The 19,536-nt window shown below is 37.1% G+C and overlaps 1 protein-coding gene across 1 annotated transcript; it reads right to left on the bottom strand.

Moving 5' to 3' along the window:
• Positions 1-2,296: 2,296 nt before the first annotated feature.
• ifngr1l (interferon gamma receptor 1-like) lies at positions 2,297-19,030 on the bottom strand. Its single transcript, XM_042501929.2, has 7 exons — positions 18,785-19,030; positions 11,043-11,169; positions 10,397-10,581; positions 9,074-9,267; positions 8,584-8,749; positions 6,982-7,097; positions 2,297-6,870 (listed from the first exon to the last, which is right to left on the bottom strand). Exons 1-7 carry the CDS (start codon positions 18,849-18,851, stop codon positions 6,511-6,513), a joined length of 1,215 nt encoding a protein of 404 aa, XP_042357863.1. The 5' UTR covers positions 18,852-19,030; the 3' UTR covers positions 2,297-6,510.
• Positions 19,031-19,536: the final 506 nt, after the last annotated feature.

Genomic DNA, 19,536 nt, shown 5'->3' with positions numbered 1-19,536 from the left:
CTCTTTAAAAGTTGAAAGAAATGCATACCCACACATAAAATGCTGTGATTCTGTTATTTAGAGCAATATAGAGGACATGAATAGCATTTTTCTTTTGATCCATGTCTTTCATTATTTTCTATATTGCGCAAGTTAACCCTTAAACCTGAGCAAATGAGCCGGATTTCTTTCAAAAACATGGAAGAAGACACACTTATCGTTTTATAACACAAAAATTTGCAAAAAAAGTAAAAAGGAACAACGGAATTACCTGAAAATTGGCACAAAACAAAACAAAAAACAAAAACAAAGGTTCATATAGGTACATTTTCCTAATTATACTTTCCTTTTACTCAAATAACATTTTCCATGCAGAAGTTCTACTCTTAGAGTATTTTTTTTCATAAAAATATTGTTAAGGTAGGCATGAATGTTCGGTTTTCGTGGACCTTTTTGACAGCAGACACTTTGACTTGTCAGGGCAGAAAAGCACAGAACCTTGAGAGTGAATTCGCTAAATTGATCAATAAAATTAATATTCACACCTGTTTTTTTAACTCAAAATGTCTCCCATGAAAACGGCCTGTTCACGTATTCAAATGAAGCTCTGTGAGGACGCATTTATCTGTTTGCTTGTTCTCTGAAGGTTAGAAGAGTAACCACTCTGTACTGCTGCAGGTTGACTCATTTTCTAGTTTGTTACTGGAACGACTGATGGCTATCTCCTGTCCAAATATTTCACTGGAAACACCAACAGTTTACTGGAAATGTGTTACATAATGGCACTCAGAAACAAATAACAGAGAGGATGGGGTCTTATCTACTAAATCTTATCTACTTCTTTTCTCACAGTTCATGTTTCCCTTTAATGTTAATTATTAATTGGGTTTATTAATACCTATGTACATTGCTGAGGTTATATTGTTGCTGTTACGTCCTGCAGAACCTTAAAATAATCATGACTGAGCAAATTTGGATCACATTTCATTAAAATATGAAACTGTTTTCAATATTTTCTGCTTTTTAAAGGTTTATTTATTTTCTTTCTATCAAGATATTCAGTGCAAGTTTGCAACCCTTTTATGTAGTGTGACACTTGTACACCCTATAGAATAAATACAGTTTGGATGGCTTCAGTCACCCAAAAGATCCGTAACACTGCACGCTGGATTAGTGATTCCTACAAGGGGTAGTTGTACTTTAGCAGTAGCCTGACTAGAAAGATTAGTTACAATTAAATACTCACTCTGTTGTATTTAAAATGTCCTGATTTACTGTACTGATTTTGTCATGTTTGGAGAAGAAAACCTCACAATATCCACATATTGAGTGGGTCTGAAAATGAAATGTTGGATAAAAAGTTGCCAGCTTCTGAATTTTAAAGTCATAGTGAAAAGCCAGTTGCAATTGTTTCACAATATCCACCTCTTTATAATTATTGGTTTTTTTTTAATCTAGTATTAATTGCTCGGAAATTCCATTTTATTTTTTTTGTCTTTTTTCTCTCTAGTACTACTTTCTGTGTTATTATTCACTCATTTAGTTGATTTAATTAATTTCATTGTTGAATGGGTTCCTTTTAACAAGCCCTGTTTTTTTTGTTTTGTTATCCCACTTGTGCACTCAACTTACTGTTTCCTCTTTTGTCTAATCTCATCATATGTACAAATAAGTAAATTCATACTGTTCAATAGCATCCAGCTTAATTTCACTACAGGCGAACACATTTGGACATCAGAGGTGGTGCTGATGGTGGTACGTGACGCTGTGGGAGCATAACTGACAATTAAAGTTGCAGATTACCAGAAACACTGAGCTCTTCCCTGCAAACCAGATACCAAGAATTATTTGAGGATACACACCTAACCGTGAAGTCTGTTATCGACTGTTACTGTCACTACTCCCACACGCAGTAAAGAGGAAGGAAGCATCACCAACAGACATACATGTTTACATACACACTAAAAAGAGGACTCCCATGTTACTCTAATTACTGGTTTCAGAAAAAAGGAACAACGCGGGTTGCTCAAATGTCATGAAACATCATGATGTGTGTTTCTTCTTTTACATGGTGACTTGACAGAATCTGACAGTGATTCAAAGAGGGGTAGCAGTGAGTCAGATGTAATTTAGCTGCTTCAGTGCACTGAAATTCCACCTTCCCTTATTTAATGAGGTCGCAATTCACAGAACAGAAATTTAGTGAACACAGAATACAATCTAGGACACAGATGTAAACCGATGCTCATGTCCAACATCCTATCACAACATCCCTTCTCGCTTTAACTACTACTTACGAGAACAAGATACAAACAGATAATGGCTGAAATGTTTATTGACATGATTTAGTGCCAGAACATGACAAGATAATAAACAAAAAAAACAGTAGTTTGCAGCAAGAAAATGAAATATGTGGACAGAGGCGATAACCAGGTAGATACTGAGAGTGAATAATTTACAGCTCAGTAATTAAATCAGAGTCAAGTACTTCAATTTGACAGACTGGCCTCTTTTCCAAATCCAGACATTAACTAAACAACACATTCAACTGTCATCAGACCCAAAGAATCACTCCGGCTGGTAATTAGATCTGTCATTTTCTATTTGAAATTGGTTGACTGAAAGTCTTTGCACAAATGAAATAACCATTTCCCTTTTTTAATTCTTCATTCAATTCATTCCCTCAGCAGAATCCACATCCTCAGCACTGTGAGCATGAAATGATGAACAGAAGTGTGTAGGATTTAGTGGAATCTATTAGTGAGGCGTCAGATTGCAACAAACCCAATACCCCTCAGCTCGCCCCTCCCTGTCCAAGTATATTGGAGAACCGACAGTGTCTTTACGGAAACAAAAAAGCAAAAGGCCCTCTCTCGAGTAGGATTCTTCAAATAATTGAATATTATTTACAATACAATTTTTGGCTTTTAATAATTAAATGAACGTGAGCGACTGCAAAATTGACCTTTAAAATGTTCCGCTCACACAAAACTCTGCTGCATATAAACTCACACACTTCCTAAATAGCCAGCCTCCTCTTTTAAAGAGCTGTCAGGTCACTTTGCACATACACATGCAGACCGATGAATGAGTTAACACTGGAAAAACACTTGAGATAATGTTAGACATCCATAAACGTGTGTACAGCACATAAGGTTACGATGACCACTGAAGAAAAATAAATGAAAAATATATGGATATGTACTATCAAGCTCTCAAAACCAAAAACTGAAATAATTGACTCAATCAAATTCCATTATATATGTATATTATATACAAGATATATTTATATGTAATATTCTATATATATATATATATATATATATATATATATATATATATATATATATATATACACACATTTTTGATTTGGTTGCATTATGTAATGGAATTCATTTTTTACTTTATGTTTTTGGTTCACCTACTGTATATTTTTGGTACAGTTTTCAATTTCATTTATATATTTCCCACAAGGAGATGCACTGATTTCAGTTGAAGAACCGTGTTTTGTTATTTTGATGCAATGATTTGTAGATTAGCAGGAAAGTAGCACATTGTGAAAGTAAAAGCAGTGCTCTGTTTACTTAAATGTTAAAGTTCAATAAAATATTTTGTCTCTAAAATCAAAGAAGAATTGTGATTTTAAAAAAAAAGTGTGATCTTAATCCTGATCAAAATAATCATGTTTATCATTTTAGGCATTGTTGCGCAGCCCTACTTTACAGCCAGTGTTTGATTTGTCCATTGTGGGCTACTGTAGAAACATGACAGTGCAACATGACGGACTCCATGAACTACGACCTGCTCATATAAGAGGCTTATCAAAGGTAACGAAAGCACAACAATTCAAAGTCTTAGATGAAATACTGTATTCTATTTCTGCCAATAGATCCCCTAAATCCTACACACTGGTATGTCGTATATTTTACAGTATTAAACACAAAAAAGTTAGATACAAAACAAAAATAAGTGACTCAAAAACTGACTTAACAGCACAGAGAAAAGGCACAAAAAGTCTAATATTATGTACAACATCACCTACTTTATCCTCTGGTGCAACAGCTTCACTTATTTCATGAGAAAATACATGAATTGCAGTTTTCAAACTCCATATATGTATTTAAAGGCTAAGTGAAACAAAAAAAAAACCCAAAACAAAACACCCTTTATCCACCTGAATTAATTGTTCAATTTATTAAAAAAAAACAAAAAACTGTGGTTTTTTTTGATGACTCATTTTGAAATCATGGGTGTCTACATACATATCTAAAGAAATGTTATTTTGCTTAACAGCTAATTCCACCCATCCTTCAAAACTGCACTCAACCACTGACATCATGTTTGGCTTTTAGTGAATGAATAATTTATTAATTTCTATCTCTTTGTCAGCTGAGCCACACTGATTTTTTTTTAAATGATCAAGGATCATACTGCCCAAATATTTCACTTTACTATAAAAAATGTCACATTATAGAAGTTAAAGATGCACAAACTTATGCTGAAACTTTAAGGTGCTACAAGCCTTAAGAAAAAAATGATTTGATTCACATAAAAAAGAAAAAGTGCAAAAGAGCAAGAAGGAATTCTCAGTACTCATAGACGTACTTTTCCACAGTGAACACAGTACTGTGAGCACTCAGCAGCTGATGAATTCAGTAGCTATTAATGTTTGTGTACATGCATCAGATTCCAACAGATGTGTATAAGACAGATGTTTATGAAACAGTATGTTATTGTTATTGTTGGTTATTATTATAGTATGCATTACAGGATATCGAGTACAGATGAATCCATTTGATTAACTGTTGTGGATTAATTGTTGTAAAGTCTTGAAAGTTGAGTCTGTACGTGATAAAGCTATCAGGCAACAAGTGAAGGATCGGTTGTATTTTCTCCGTAAGATGATGCATAAGAAAAAATGTTTGCTACAATCCCAGAGCAGCCGGAATTGCAGTGATCAGGACAAGAGGTAATGACGTCAGTTTGTAGAAGTGCTGCAGAGAATAAAGCTTTACTACACATTTCTTTCTCAACAATCGATGCTAGAACTTAGCACGATCACTTGCTAAGGTCTCATTTAAAAAAAAACATATGACGCTCCTATGGAGGTTAAATGCACATTTTTAACGTCACTTTGGACAAAGTGACACATTAATTTACTGTAACAAAACCAATCACATTAATATCAAGTGCTTTCTCAGTCACTAGCATTGTTAGAAATGCAATTTTTGAGATGGCAGCAGAATTGATCACAGGCTGCAAGGGCCAAAAAACACAGAAATTAAGAACTTAATACCCCTTTCCTACCAGAATTTGCACAAATATGCAGTTTTTTAAAATGTGGGTAAACTAAAATATGCTTCCTATCACTAACAGACCAGAGGGGTGTACACATCTCTGCAGCAGACCGGTGTGCCTGTCTGTGTGTTATATTGTTTTGTCACCCTCAATGTCATAAAAAGGCCAATTCATGTATCCTTGTCCACGTGTCTGTGTGAGTCGTGGCATAACGTGACATAAATGTCATCATCCACCCGTGACTGCGAGGTTCGACTTGGACTCTATGCTGATGTCCGTGTGCAGCCCATTTATTTTTGACTGCACTGACTCTACACATAGCTGATGCTGCATGTCTATTCCAAAAACACTACTGTCAAGCCAGCAGCAGGAGCCTTGCCGCAGTAAAGTTTGTTTAAAGATGGATATTCGACAGACATTTACTCCAGACCCAGTGGCATCGCTCAGTTTCTCTTTCACACGATGTCCGCAATAGGAGGATCTGTGTGCATCTGTGACCACATGACAGCAGCTTTGTGTGGATTTGCAATGTGGAAATTATGTCCGAACTTTAACTTGCTGAAAAACAGGGTCAGTAAAATGCAGAAGGCAACATGGAGGCCATTGAAAAGGTTACAGTGGTTACCTCTTTGTTTATGTTGGTAAATGATTTTTATGATTTTCGGGTGCTTTTCTTTGTGGCAATTTGTGACATCAATGAACTGCACCAGGAGAGGGTTAAAAATAAGCTTGCTCATCCGGGCGTTATGTGTACAGTACTGCCGCAGTATGATTTGATGTGGTAATCAAAGTCGACTGTAACCGTTTCTGCTAAAGACCAAAGCGAGACGTAAGCGGGTGTTAATGGGTATTTGTCTAGCAGAAACGAGGATTTAAGGACAAGATTACCACACTGCTAAAATTCTGCTGACTGATTTGATTTGGCAATTACTTTTGACATTTGATCTTGTTGTGCCACTCCGACATATTAATGAAAATACAAATAAAAATGTAACTCACGTCAAGGTGCACTAACAAGAGGAACATTCCTGATTCTCATTTGACTTGGCATTGAGATGGTCTGAAATAACACAAACACAAAGACAATAACACAAACCAGACCACCTGACACTTGTAACCACGACTGTAAGTCACTGTTCAGACTTTCATAGTTTTCAATTTTAATGATGGGTGACTGCCGGAGAGTGCCTTATTTGACCTTGTAAAACATTCAATGTGGCACAAGTTCCACATTCAACCATGGTAGCCCTCGACCAGTTCACCCTCTCCTAACTCAACTAACACTGCACGTTTCTCATAACCAGAGGGGACATCACTGGAGCAAAGCTCATCGTCTTCTTCCAGGTTCCTGCCCTGCATGTAGCCAGGTCCTTCATCACTTCCTACCTCCATGTCAACAGACACACCTTCATCCTCCTTTGGCAAACCAATGGGCAGACGGAGGTCTGGCTCGGCAGAGGGAGTAACAGTCAAAGTGGGTTCAATCTCATCTGGTGTCAGCAGAGGTGTGGGTGAGGCAGGCGCCACTACCGGCACAGAGATTGTATCTTGAACCACTCCAGAACGCAACTGCTTCAGTTTATTGGTGAATGTCTTTATGAAACAAAGAGAAATTGTTAGATAAGTGTTAAAGTAAAAAAAAAAAACAACATTAATTTCCATTAAAATGATGAAAGAAAACTAGAACTGGTTTGATGAGCGTACCATCGATCTTGGTAAAGAAGTTGAGGGCGTGGTCTTTTTTCGGAATACCATGATGAAAACAACAACAACTGCAACCAAGGCCAACAGACCGCCCGCAACGGCGATGTAGACAAGTTCTAGATGAAACAGATGAAAAAAGACACTAAAAGACAGACCAAGAGTCTCTCACACACACGCACACACACACACACACACACACGTGCACACACACACACACACACGTGCACACACACACACACACACACATACACATACACACACACACACACACACACACACACACACACACACAGAGCAGTGGTGATTCCTGAAGGGAGGGGGGCTTTCCTTGTAAAAGGACTGTGGGTTAAACTAACCAATGATGAGTCTCTAGTTATTAGATGATGGGGTGCTTTTTTTTTTTGGTTTTGTATATGGTTGGTTATATATATATATATATATATATATATATATATATATATATATATATATATATATATATATATATATATATATATATATAAATTTTATGTTTATTTATGTGTATGTAAGAGGATTGTTTTTTTCTTTATCTACAAAAACAGTGCGCTTGGGAGAAAATATCTGTGAACCAGAGGTCGAACAATACTAATTCCCGCAGGCTGCAGAAACATTTTCACTTTGTGTCTGAGAGCCCACTTTCAACACAGTGACTAACTGCCGTTTCCAGCAGAAACCCTGAATCGTGGTGGACACTCAGAGGGGCTTTTTTTCACAGCTATAAAAGGTTATGTACTTACTTGTAAGTGTAGGGAGACCTGTTTGTAATGTTAATTAACAATATAAAACATAAGGTTAATAAAGTTGGGTGCCGAACTTTATAGTAAACAATAGTAATCAATAATATAATAATAGTATTCAATCAATTTGTGCCAAATTTTGGTACCTGGATCTGGATGAGTATGGAAATAAGGATAAAGAACAAGATTGCATCACCCCTGCAGGGTAATGGTGAGCCCAAAAAAGTAACACATAAGCTTTCACCTTTCCAAACTCAACACAGACGATGCTCATTGCAGTATTTGTAACGGGCTCAATAGCTCCCAGACTTCAGTTTTATGTCAACACAAACTACATTTTGTTAAAGTATGTTAGCTCAGCATAACATGCGAATTAAAGAAGATTTGATTTCATATTTACGTCAGCTTTGTTTGGTTCTCTATTCACAATTTGGGTGGTGTCCTCACACTATGCCCTGGTGACAGACTGACAGGCCAGAGCTTTTCGGGATTTTGTGTAGTGTGTTAACTGTTCCAAATAAAATAATGTTTAAATTAAGCTCTATTTACTAATTAACAGAATTTTTTGTTATTACAGACAGAGTAAAGTACGGATAAAAGGTACCACTTGGTGTGGGCATTAAATTTCACACCTGTATTGGTATCGGTTCAAATCTGAATGACACCCAACCCTACAGGTTATAAATCAAGTTTTGGCATTTTGCAATGACAATATGTGTCAATAGTCACACTATACAGGAGATTCAACAAACCATAATTCCTCGAAGAACGACTGCTGTGTATCTTCACATTGACAACTCACACTGGAAAAACGCACAGAAAAAATAAATTAAATGTTACTAACTGCTTGGTCTTTCTTCGACTGTCAGGGCGCAGTACTCTTGTGTGGCTTTAACTGAGATTTTCTCCACCTCTCCCTTGACCTTCACACAGTGTTTTTTCTCAGCAGGATCCACTGAAAACTTCTCCTCACACACACTTGTCACACAGCTCTTCCTGTGGTGTCCCTTCTGCACATACAACAAACAGTAAGGCTCCTCTTAACAAAACTTCACAGTGGTACAGTAATTTGTACACATGTTGCAGAATGGCATCTGTGTTATGTAACATATAACTCATATAATGTTAAGCAGCTGTACTACTAATAGTAAATGATAATACTACATTAACAGCAGCATTTCCTGCTTCTGCTCCTGATAAAACAACTATCATTGTTTGACTAATAATTCAATGAGGAAACTGACACAAATCTACAGCTAATTTCCTCTGCATTTATTGTTTTGTAAATGTCATAAGAAACATAACAAAGTGCAGAAGTTGTGTAACTGTCTGACCTGGCTGATGACCTGTACGTCGTAATTAAACACAGGCAGCTGTTGGCTGCTCTGCGCATTGTTGCGTTTCTTCTTGGATATTTTTGCATCTGGACTAATGCTTTTGTGGTACAGCAGCCAAGGATGTGTGAAGCGGAGCAGCACAGTATCATCCTGTTGGGCAGTGACATTTACTGTTGGGAAATCCACAGAACCTGGAAACCAGCAGAGACATGGCTTAATTGTTAATCGATTTCATGTTGCAGACATACTGAGATGATGAAAAGCTAACCATTATTCTGACAATTTAGAGTCTGAATAACTTGAAATAGAAGACCAAAGTAATTACTCTGTGCCAGATTTATTATGTTAGTTATGTTTCTAGGCCTTGATTTCTCACTTAACTCTTAATTTTATAACTTCTTACATCTATGTTAAAGATGCACGCGTTTCTTGACATATTCCCACCACCATCTGCTGATCAGTGAAAGAGTATGAAACTGTCAGCACGGTCATGCCTGTTTCGACTGTTTGTCTGGCATGTGCATCTTCATGCAACATAAAGGTATTAAGAGACAATGAAATGTTTAACAAGGATGGCAGTTATTGTACTCCACTTAATGTAACAAATTCCAGTATTGCTGTTTTTAGCTCTGGCTTTTCTTGCAAGTCACATTTATGTTCTCTTTTAGGATTTTAGACTACTACCTAGTAGCAAAAAGGGACGGCGGGTGGCTCATTTTTTTGTGGTCTAACCACCACAGACCTTCATGGTGCACAGATGATCAATTCTTCTGACTTTAACATTTCCTTTAGCACCACCAGCAGATCAAGTGTTTACTTAAAATATCTCAATATCTACACGATGGATTAACACTTTTTAAAGACTTTCATGGCTCCCAGACAATAAATCCTGAGAGAAGCGATCCCGTGACCTTTCCTTCAGTGCCACCATGAGGTTAACATTTGTGGTTTTCAGTGAAATGTCTCAAAAGCTATTACTCTGGCTCTGACTGAAATTTGGTACACACTAATTTTCTTCTTAGAATGACTTCTAATAACATTGGCGATCCCTTGAAGTAATGAAAGCCCTTGCACCTGTATTATGATGAACTGGGTGTCTTACTAGAGGTGCACAGTTAGTGACGCATTTTCCATCCCCCAGAAGTGCTTGGTCCACCAGAGAAGAAAGGCAGAGCTAAAGCAACAGACTTGTCACGGTGAGCATGTTAGCATCTCGTTTAAAGTCCCACTGTGTCCGAGTACAGCCTCACAGAGCAGCCTCACAGCATGACTATCAAAGGTCTCACTGTGAGTTCAGTGAATACTGACATCAATACTCACATTTCTGATATGCTTGAGAGTCCTTGAAATAGCTGAAAATGATTCCTTCCTCAGGCGCAGGCTCAGACTCATTGTTTGCAACCACAGCAGTGACCATAAGCTGGTACTCGTTACTTGGATCGGAGAGAAATGACACGTCAGCTTGGAGTGGAGCTGGTGGGTCCACCCAGAGTACTTGAGGATGACTGGGGAAACAGATAAGGAAAGAGAGACTTTTTTAAGAAAAAGATAATGAGCATAAGACTAAAATTATAATCTATAATGTCTTTAAAAAGTCTAACACATCTAAAAATAGTTCTAATTAATTATAACTTGTAATTTCTAAGAAACACTTTCGAACAATTACCTAGAAAGAGGTTTGTAAATAAACATAATCAAGGTTGTCTAATTGTGATTTCTTTTGGATATTCTGCATCTAAACATTCATATTTATGAACAATCAAAGCCCTAATCAACATGTGTATCCATCCACTTAACCTCCAAATCAGTTCTAAAATGAAAAAAAAGCACAGCAAAGTTGATATGTATTTTCTGCTAAGAAATAACGTGTGCTGCATTTTAGGAACCAAGGCCTAAAGGATCACTAAGTCCTCTAAATGAATGGGTTTTTTTTGCAGGTAATTGCAACATTAGAAAAAACACTAACCCGTTTAATCCTAATGTTGAGCCAATATTGACTCTGAATCGAAGCCCTGGTGAGAGTTGGTCATAACTCCACTTGAGCACGTTGTGCATGTTGTGGCAGTGCAGGGTCACGTTGGTGGGCGGCTCCACTGTGGAAGCAGAAACAGAAACGTCAGACTGCATGTATTTTAAAGCCTTCAAATTTGACACTGACCGTCTTCAAACACCATAACAAAACCATGAAATCAATATCAGGCAGTCAAAAATCATCATCAAAATTTTTATGCTATGAGTGGAGGTCCCTTTTCTTTGCCTTTGAATGTGGAGAAAGTCACATCTGCACTGAGGAGTTTTCATGAACATGTTTTTGTCAAATTCAGGGAGGCTGAGGATTTTCAGTACCATCAACTTCCCACTAGAGGACACTGCATGCAAACAGGAAGACAATATACTACTGCTGAACCTCTCAGCAGACAGACGTGATTTTCACACACACAGGCACAGTAACCTACATAACTCTAAAATTAAGCACAAGTCCCAGGAAAAAAAAAGTTTGGCTTCTAGCACAGATAAAGTACATATTCAAGGAGTGTACTTCTTTCAGCTTGATGGAACAACTACAGCTTGCACTGTATTTTTGTTTAAATCAAATCCACCAGAAACTTTTTGCAATGTCTCTTCTGACCCGAGGGACTGAGATAAAAATCAGGCACTTCCCAACAGCCTATGAACACTTCCTCAAATCCAAAGTACAAAAGCACAAAGCAATAGCCAGCATTTTCCCCTTTATCCTCTTGTTCAGTGATGGTCATATCAGTGCTGTGACTTTGATTTGAATTTAGCTCCATTACATTATAATTGCATTATTTAAAAGCTGATCAGTATGGTTGTTCGCTTTGTCTTCTTTGTTTTTTATCCAGTGCATGTTTACACAAACCTGGTGATTTACCTCCTGTTACAGGAAGCAGCAACACTTCATAGCATTGCAAATGTACTGTGTCCACACACCACAAACACACACAGACACACAGCAGTAATCTTTAGTATTTTTTTAGTAAAGCATCAACTATAAATCTTACAAATGGCCCTCATTTCTGTCAACTTAGAGATAATCACAATAAAACCAAAACAAACATCATTTCTTATTGTTTCATATAAAACAGTTAATATCCTTTTTGTTCACCGTTTTGTTGTGGTTTACTGAAGCAACATTGGCAATATTCATTCTGTTTGCACATTCATCATGCAGGCAGACATGTTTCTTTAGGCTGGTATATTGTCAGGTCAGGCTGTCGTCACATTTCTTTGTCAATTTAAACTGAGCCATAGTGTCTGGTTTAAATAACTATACCAGCTCAGGCTGTACGTACACATTATCAGATTATAACACGGATTACATTTTCTTTATATGTGTTTCCAGGAAATAAAAAAAAAAAATAGACAGGGAGAAAAGAAGATAGAAAAAAATAAGATAAAAAAATAAGGTAGCGTTTGTGATTTTGACTGTGTTAAGATTGACTTTGGCCTGGCCTGAAACTTTCAGGCATTTTAAAGTTCAAAAAGACAATAAAGGCTTCAGTTAAGCTGTTGGCAGATGGACGAGTTATTGAACCGGAAGGACGCTTTATGAGTCACCTCCGTAATCATAAGGCTTAAAAGAAAATAAAAAGTAAATTTCAGTTTCATTTCCTCTGTTAACTAACATTTACGTGCATGCACGTGATAACACCCACGTAAATTTAGAGAGGCTCAAAAACAAACTGAGATGTGAAAAGTGTGAAAGAGAAATTTCAGAAGGAAGCATATGTACTGTAAAAGAAGTGATAACCGCAACAGTAGAGTTGGTCGCTGGAGGCGATCACCGCAAGGTAGCTCCACACAGTCACACACACACACCACACACACACACACAAACACAAACACAAACACACAAACACACACACACACACACACACACACACACACACACACACACACACACACACACACACACACACACAAACACACACACACACACACACACACACACACACACACACACACACACACACACACACACACACACACACACACACACGCGCGAGCGCACACACACACACACACACACACACACACACACAGCATTTTAACTTCCTTTTCATTCTTTTTCAGTTTTATAGATGTTTTGGAAAAAATTTAACAATGCAAAAGATCTTGGGCATTGACAAGAGAAAACAGATCACTCTGAACTTTAACTTTCATAATAAAAAATAAGTTTGACCCATTAGATCTCATCTGAAAAAAGAATTTATAAATACTGGAGAAAAGCTGCGCTGTTAAACACAATCCCACTGCAGTCTCAGTTGACTTTTGTACAGTAAAACAACATTCAGACTGATAGTTTTCATAGCTCTTTTGCAGTTTTACCTTGGGGAACCCGACTAAATGTCTTTGAATGGGAAAGGGCTCAACCCCGCAGCTGTGGAAGAGATGATTTACAAAACACTAAACTCTTTATAAGCTTACTTGAGTGTAGCAGTTTTTTTAGGCAGACTGTTAAGTTTCACCTTATGAGGACAGAAAACAGAAACAAAAGCTGCAGACATGGTTGACAGATTATTGCATACAAAGCAGAAAACATTTTTCACTAGCAGGAAGAGGGAGCAGATGCTATCAAACTTAAAAGGAGGTCATGGTGATGTGCGTAAGACTTGCCACAAAAGACTTCAGAAATGAGTTCACAAACATGTTTACAGGCGCGCTGATAAACTTTTTTTGTGCACAAAAAGATGTGACAGTTAGTCCAACAATTTACTGTGAAAGACTGATGTGCTGTGCATGTTGGTAGCATGCAAGAACAATGAGTTACCTTTGGTGGTATTTTGCTTTTATTCATTGTCTGTCTTGTCGATTTGTTTGTTGTGCATTTGATATTTTCATATTCTCTACTTGGTAATTTTGTACTGTTAGTTTTAAATCTGATTTGCTTTGCATCTATTTAGAGGGTTTTGTTTAAATGAGTATGACAGTAAATCTCTCTCAGTACTTCGGGTCAGAATGAAAACCACAGCACCCATCAGTGATGTCAAAATGAAAAAGGGGTGAAAAGACAGAAAATAGAGGAGTTGAATGGGGTGATAAAGACATAGAAACAAACTGAACAAATATTCCAAACAATGTTTAAACATCAAAAACAAAGTAAATACTAAAATCATGCACAGAGAACAGTGATGCACGTGACCTTCTTGTCACTGCAGCCTCTCAAGTTTAAATGAGACATTTGGACTTTGGACGTGAAACACAAAACTGTAACTCACGTCAATAATGGCTGCATGCTATTACAGCGTACAGACATTTAACTGGTTGAGCTAATGATCTCACTACACTGTAAAAAGAATTAACAAGCAACACAAACACCAGCAACCACTGCTCAGATTTGAATGCTATGTTAAGTAAAAAGGCAAGTATGACATGTTTACTTGTTCGATATTGATAAGCGTCTTGTCTTGTGAAAATAACAGAATGGTGGACACACTTTAACGGCACTAACTTGGCTGAATTGAGCAAATCTTGATGTGAAACTAAAATATGTTAAATATAAAGATAGGTGTTGCATTTTCCAACATTAATCAATACTGTTTTTATATCTAAGTTTAAGAAATAAAAACTTTTTTTTTCATTTAATAGAAAAAGCCAAACTCCCAAGATGTTAACTTCGGGTTCTCACACATTTTCAAGGACAAAATTTTAAAATTTTTCTATGACTACTTACTCTACTTGCCTGATGTATTTTAAACATATCAGATTCAAAGTCTATTTAAACATAACTTCAGCTCACTGGCAGACATGAAGTGAGAGACAAAACACGGAGAGAAAATAAGTGAACGTACATGACAGTAAAAAAAAACATCCCACATTGACACATTTTATGTCAGCAGCTACAGACAAACATTTGTTGTTGTGTTACATTGTAGAGGGTCATCAGAGAAAAAAAAAACGTAATATTGTCATTGCACATAAAAAATGTCCATGACTTTGTAAACTTCAAGGATTTCTTCTAATTCAATGACTTTTCCAGGTTTTTCATGCTCATGTTAACTGTATGAACACAGTCAGCCGGACAAGAACTTTGCATAAATGAAAAGCGTCGGGATAAGATTTCAGTTTAAATCAAGAGGACTCAATTGATCTTTGGTCCATAAAATGTCAAAAGAATGTTAAAAATGCCCATCGCCTTTTACTAAAGCCAAAGCTGACATCTTAAAAGTTCTTGTTTTGTCCAACCAACAGCCAAAAACACTATCATTTTAAATTTAAATAAGAAAAAAAAAAGATAAAAGAAGCACAGGGCCTGAAAATGAATTATGTTTGCCATTTTTTCTTGAAAAAATACTTAAAGGATGAACTAACTGAATGTTTTCATTTTTACTCAGTGCTATGGATAAATATTAGTCTTAACTGAAAAAGCATCTGTGTTTGATACCTATCCTTAATTAAATGTCTTGTAAACTGTCAAGATGGTGAACTGAGAACTTCTCAATATGTCGTTAGTTGTTTTTTCATTGTCTTCACTCTCAAGCTAAAGGCCTCCTCAACAAGCTCTGTGGTGAACAATCGAGACCCTTTAATGGGAAAACCTACTCAAGGCATAAATAAAAGTAAACTCAAAAGCATTGTGTATATTTTCTTAGTGCCATATACTGTGCTATTAGTTATGGTGACTCATTACAATTGTGTTCAAGGTTTCAGAGGAATACGTTCAAATATCGCAGTACTTTGGTCTCTTCCGCGCAACATGATATCATATGCCGAGACTCTAAACAAGAAAATGGGAGCATGTCCCAAACTGTTCATGTATTACGGCAGACTGAAAGAACTATTTACCGTACAAAAACACTGAGACCTTGTGAAAGCCGCTGTAGCAACATCGTCATAGACCAGCAGTCCACAGATGTGCCCACAAGACCCCTCTCTGACTGACAACAAGATTCAGTACACACACCTTCACCACAACACACAGTCTCATGTCGCATCAGTGTTTCCCACAGATTGCCCATGTATCTACGGCAGGGGTGGTGTCACTCTGACGTCCGATGCTTTTATTTTGAAACAGGAACAGGAAAGGTTGAGTAAAACAGATACTTTTGTATTTCCTCATGTCTGTGACAGATAAAGACACTGAAACTGGTAAAAGGTGGTAGAGAGTCAACATAACGACTAAAGAAACTTTTTCACTGTCAATTTTTGCTGAAATCTGCAGTCATGCGTCATGCTGGGAAAAAAACTGGCGAGACTGCATTTCTCTGTGCTGCAGCTGAGCAGTAACTGAGTTATGCCTGAGTTTGTGCCACACAATGATATCATCATATATGATATACCCCAGGTATGAAAAAACAGGTGTTGCCCAAGTCTACTAAACCCTGAAGAGGTCACCAAACACATAGAGACAGAAAAATCATTCCCCTTAACACCTACGGGCAATTTAGAGTCACCAATTACCCAAAACGTCACATCTTTGGACTGTGGGACGAAGCTGCTGAACCTGAACAAAACCCATACTGACACGGGAAGAACGTGCAAACTTCACATTGAAGGGCCACAGCCAGCTGGTGGATTTGAACTGGGAACCCAATGACATAATTGTGGTTATAAACATGAAAAAGATATGAATAAATTCCTTTTTTAATGGAAATTAATTTTGTAAACATATTGCTGCATATATCTATATATCTATATATCTATGCATATATGTATGTATGTATATATATATATAGATATATATATATATATGGTGTAAGGCTTAGAAATGTTTTTGGTCCCATGTCAGCCTGATTGCTCTGATTGACTCTGAAGTGCTTTATAAATAAGGGCTCAGATTTATCAAAAATGTGTCTACATCACATGAGATGAATAGCAGTTCAAGGCAGGCAAACTGCTTAAAATACTTCCTGAATGGCTACTTGTGAAAAGATTTTCAATTCCGCTTGCAAATTTCACTTCATGTTTGGGGAAGCAAAATGCACTGGCTGCAGCTTCAGGTATACCCATTAAATCTTTGTCTGACATAGCATGACGAACATCCCAAAGGCAATTGATTTGCATATGCCTAACCAGAGGCTAAAATGGGGCAGTAAACAACTTTTTGACTTTTCAATATTAGGAGAGATACATTGGAAAAATACATAATTATTGTTAGATTGAGAACAGTATATATCAGCAGATCCATTATCAAATAAATCATCGTTAAATAATGTTGTCAGCAATTTTATCATCATTTCCTGTGTGGGCTGAATAATTTATTGAAAAGACAAATTAAAAGCCAGAAACAGTCACAACTGAGAAGCTGGAATGACTGACTGTTAGGATAAATCTGCTTGAGAATTTACTTTAATAATTAATTTAGAATCAAAAAAGCTTTTTAAGACAACAACAAGACGTCCTTTACTGACAAATGTGTGCTTACACTACAGTGCTGACTGGCTGTGCAGTGTGCATGCCGATGTATTCTTTCTGCACTTGGATACATTAGCGCCACTTGTTACTGATAGCATCATCTACGATCCATTTTAGCATCAAGTGTGTTGCAGAAAGCACAACAGACTGCAGAGGATCGATGCATATTCACTTGATGCCATTTTAAGTGATGCCTGCTTCCATTACATAAATGATCACTGTTGTTTTTCCACCTAATCTCCACCAGTAATTCTCATAATTACTGGCGTTAGTACACTAGAGTGTGAACAGCATCAGATCTGAGGCAATAAGCTGACGCAGCATCATTTGTCAGATCAAAAGCCCAAGTTTCAAATCCTGTTTTGAACTTTTTCTCATCATTTTCTCAACTTTTTCTCAACAACACCTCCACTCTCTTACAGTCCTTAAGTGTGTCTTATATGTCAAATGAGGCAAAACACTAAAGATTAAACAACAACAATCAGTCAAACAATTTTCAACAATTTCTAATAAGAACTGAACATCTGCTGGTGTAGCAGAATACACAGTTGACCAGTTTATCTCAATTTCAAATATAATTGCATGTATGTTTGGCTTGTTTGAAAAAAAAAAAAGGTTTGCAGAAATGCTCACAATTTTGCAGAAATGCATTACACAAACACAGTGTCTTGGGTAACACTGAAAAGTACAAAGAGGAAATAAAGTAAACCCAGAAAACAGAGCAAGTTAACTCTTAAATCGTTATCAATAGGTTTGTTCAAGCATATGTGAGCTTATACACATGATTACGGTGTTTGACAATTAATTTATGATTATGTCGCACGTTAATGGGGTCGTAGTTGAGACGTTTCACCTTAAATGTCAAATTAAACTTTTTTTCATAGTTGTTTACGTGCTCATACTGATAGATTTGGGCAACGTTAGCCAGGAAAAAAGCTTAACAATCTGGCTGCAACCTCTACATATAAATCATAGGAAAAAATGGTTGATGACACAGTAAAAACACATAATTTGACCCTCGAAAAATGGACATCTTGCATTGAAGAATCAGCGAATACGCTGTTGAGTTAAAGGAAAATATCCACTCCCTGCTAGCACGCTGTTAGCTAGCAGGATTTTAGCGTTTTCCCAGTAATGCCAATGCTCTGTCCTCATTTCACCACTTTACACAAACCACTCATTACACACCGCATACAACCTGCCAGTCAATTTAATATGCCATTTTTCAGATGTGTGGCAATTCTCATTTATTCGGCGTCAAAGGGGTGTTAACCCAGGTTAAAATTGCGATTTTTAGCACAGATTTAGGTTAGCTAGTTCGCTAATACTCACCGTGGCCCACCGCTGCTGGTAACAAGCAGAGAAGCAGGAAAACGGGATGAAATTTCGCCAAATCCATGCTGAGTCGACGACACAGTGCTCGCTGTTTTGTTTCTTCACAAAAGGAGACACTAACTAATTTAACATTTCATTTGGGACGGTTCATACAAACAATAACAGCCTACATACATGCCCAACTCCCGAAATCAGACGCTGAGTTCCGCTGGACATCCACAAGCTATAGACCATCCCTTTCCTTTGAAACGTTTACTGAACCTCGGAGATTTCATGTTCCGAAAAAAACAACAGATCCCAATTATGTTTTGCGGTTTCATTTGAGAAATAAAGTGGCATAAAATGAATTCACAGCGCGACAGAGGGACAAATAGACACAAGAGGTGTCGTGTTTGTTAGCTATTTTTCTCTGCTTTCAGTTTCGTGTTACAAATCACCCCCTCCCAAACAATGTTTTAGACATATCCGTACATTTATTCAGTGAATCCCCTGATATTTATATACCTGTATTCACGAGATACAACCTATGGAGGGGAGAACTACTTAACTCTGAACTGTTGTTACGGATACTTTAAATTCAAGTTATAATACTAATATATCCGACAGCAATTGAATGCAGCTAAAAATTGGTTTGCGTTTATGTCACGTCACCGGGAAATTACCGGTCTTTCCTGGGAGTTTTTTTCTCTCATTGTTATCTCCTTAAGTGTCGGGAAATATATTTATTCTTTATCGCAGTTATACATCTG

This window comes from Plectropomus leopardus, chromosome 13, assembly GCF_026936395.1.
Source record: "Plectropomus leopardus strain MGB_pleo_1.0 chromosome 13, ASM2693639v1, whole genome shotgun sequence".
Classification (NCBI taxonomy): Eukaryota; Metazoa; Chordata; class Actinopteri; order Perciformes; family Serranidae; genus Plectropomus; species Plectropomus leopardus.
The sequence above is the reverse complement of the archived record's forward strand: the minus strand, read 5'-3'. Positions and strand labels throughout refer to the sequence as shown.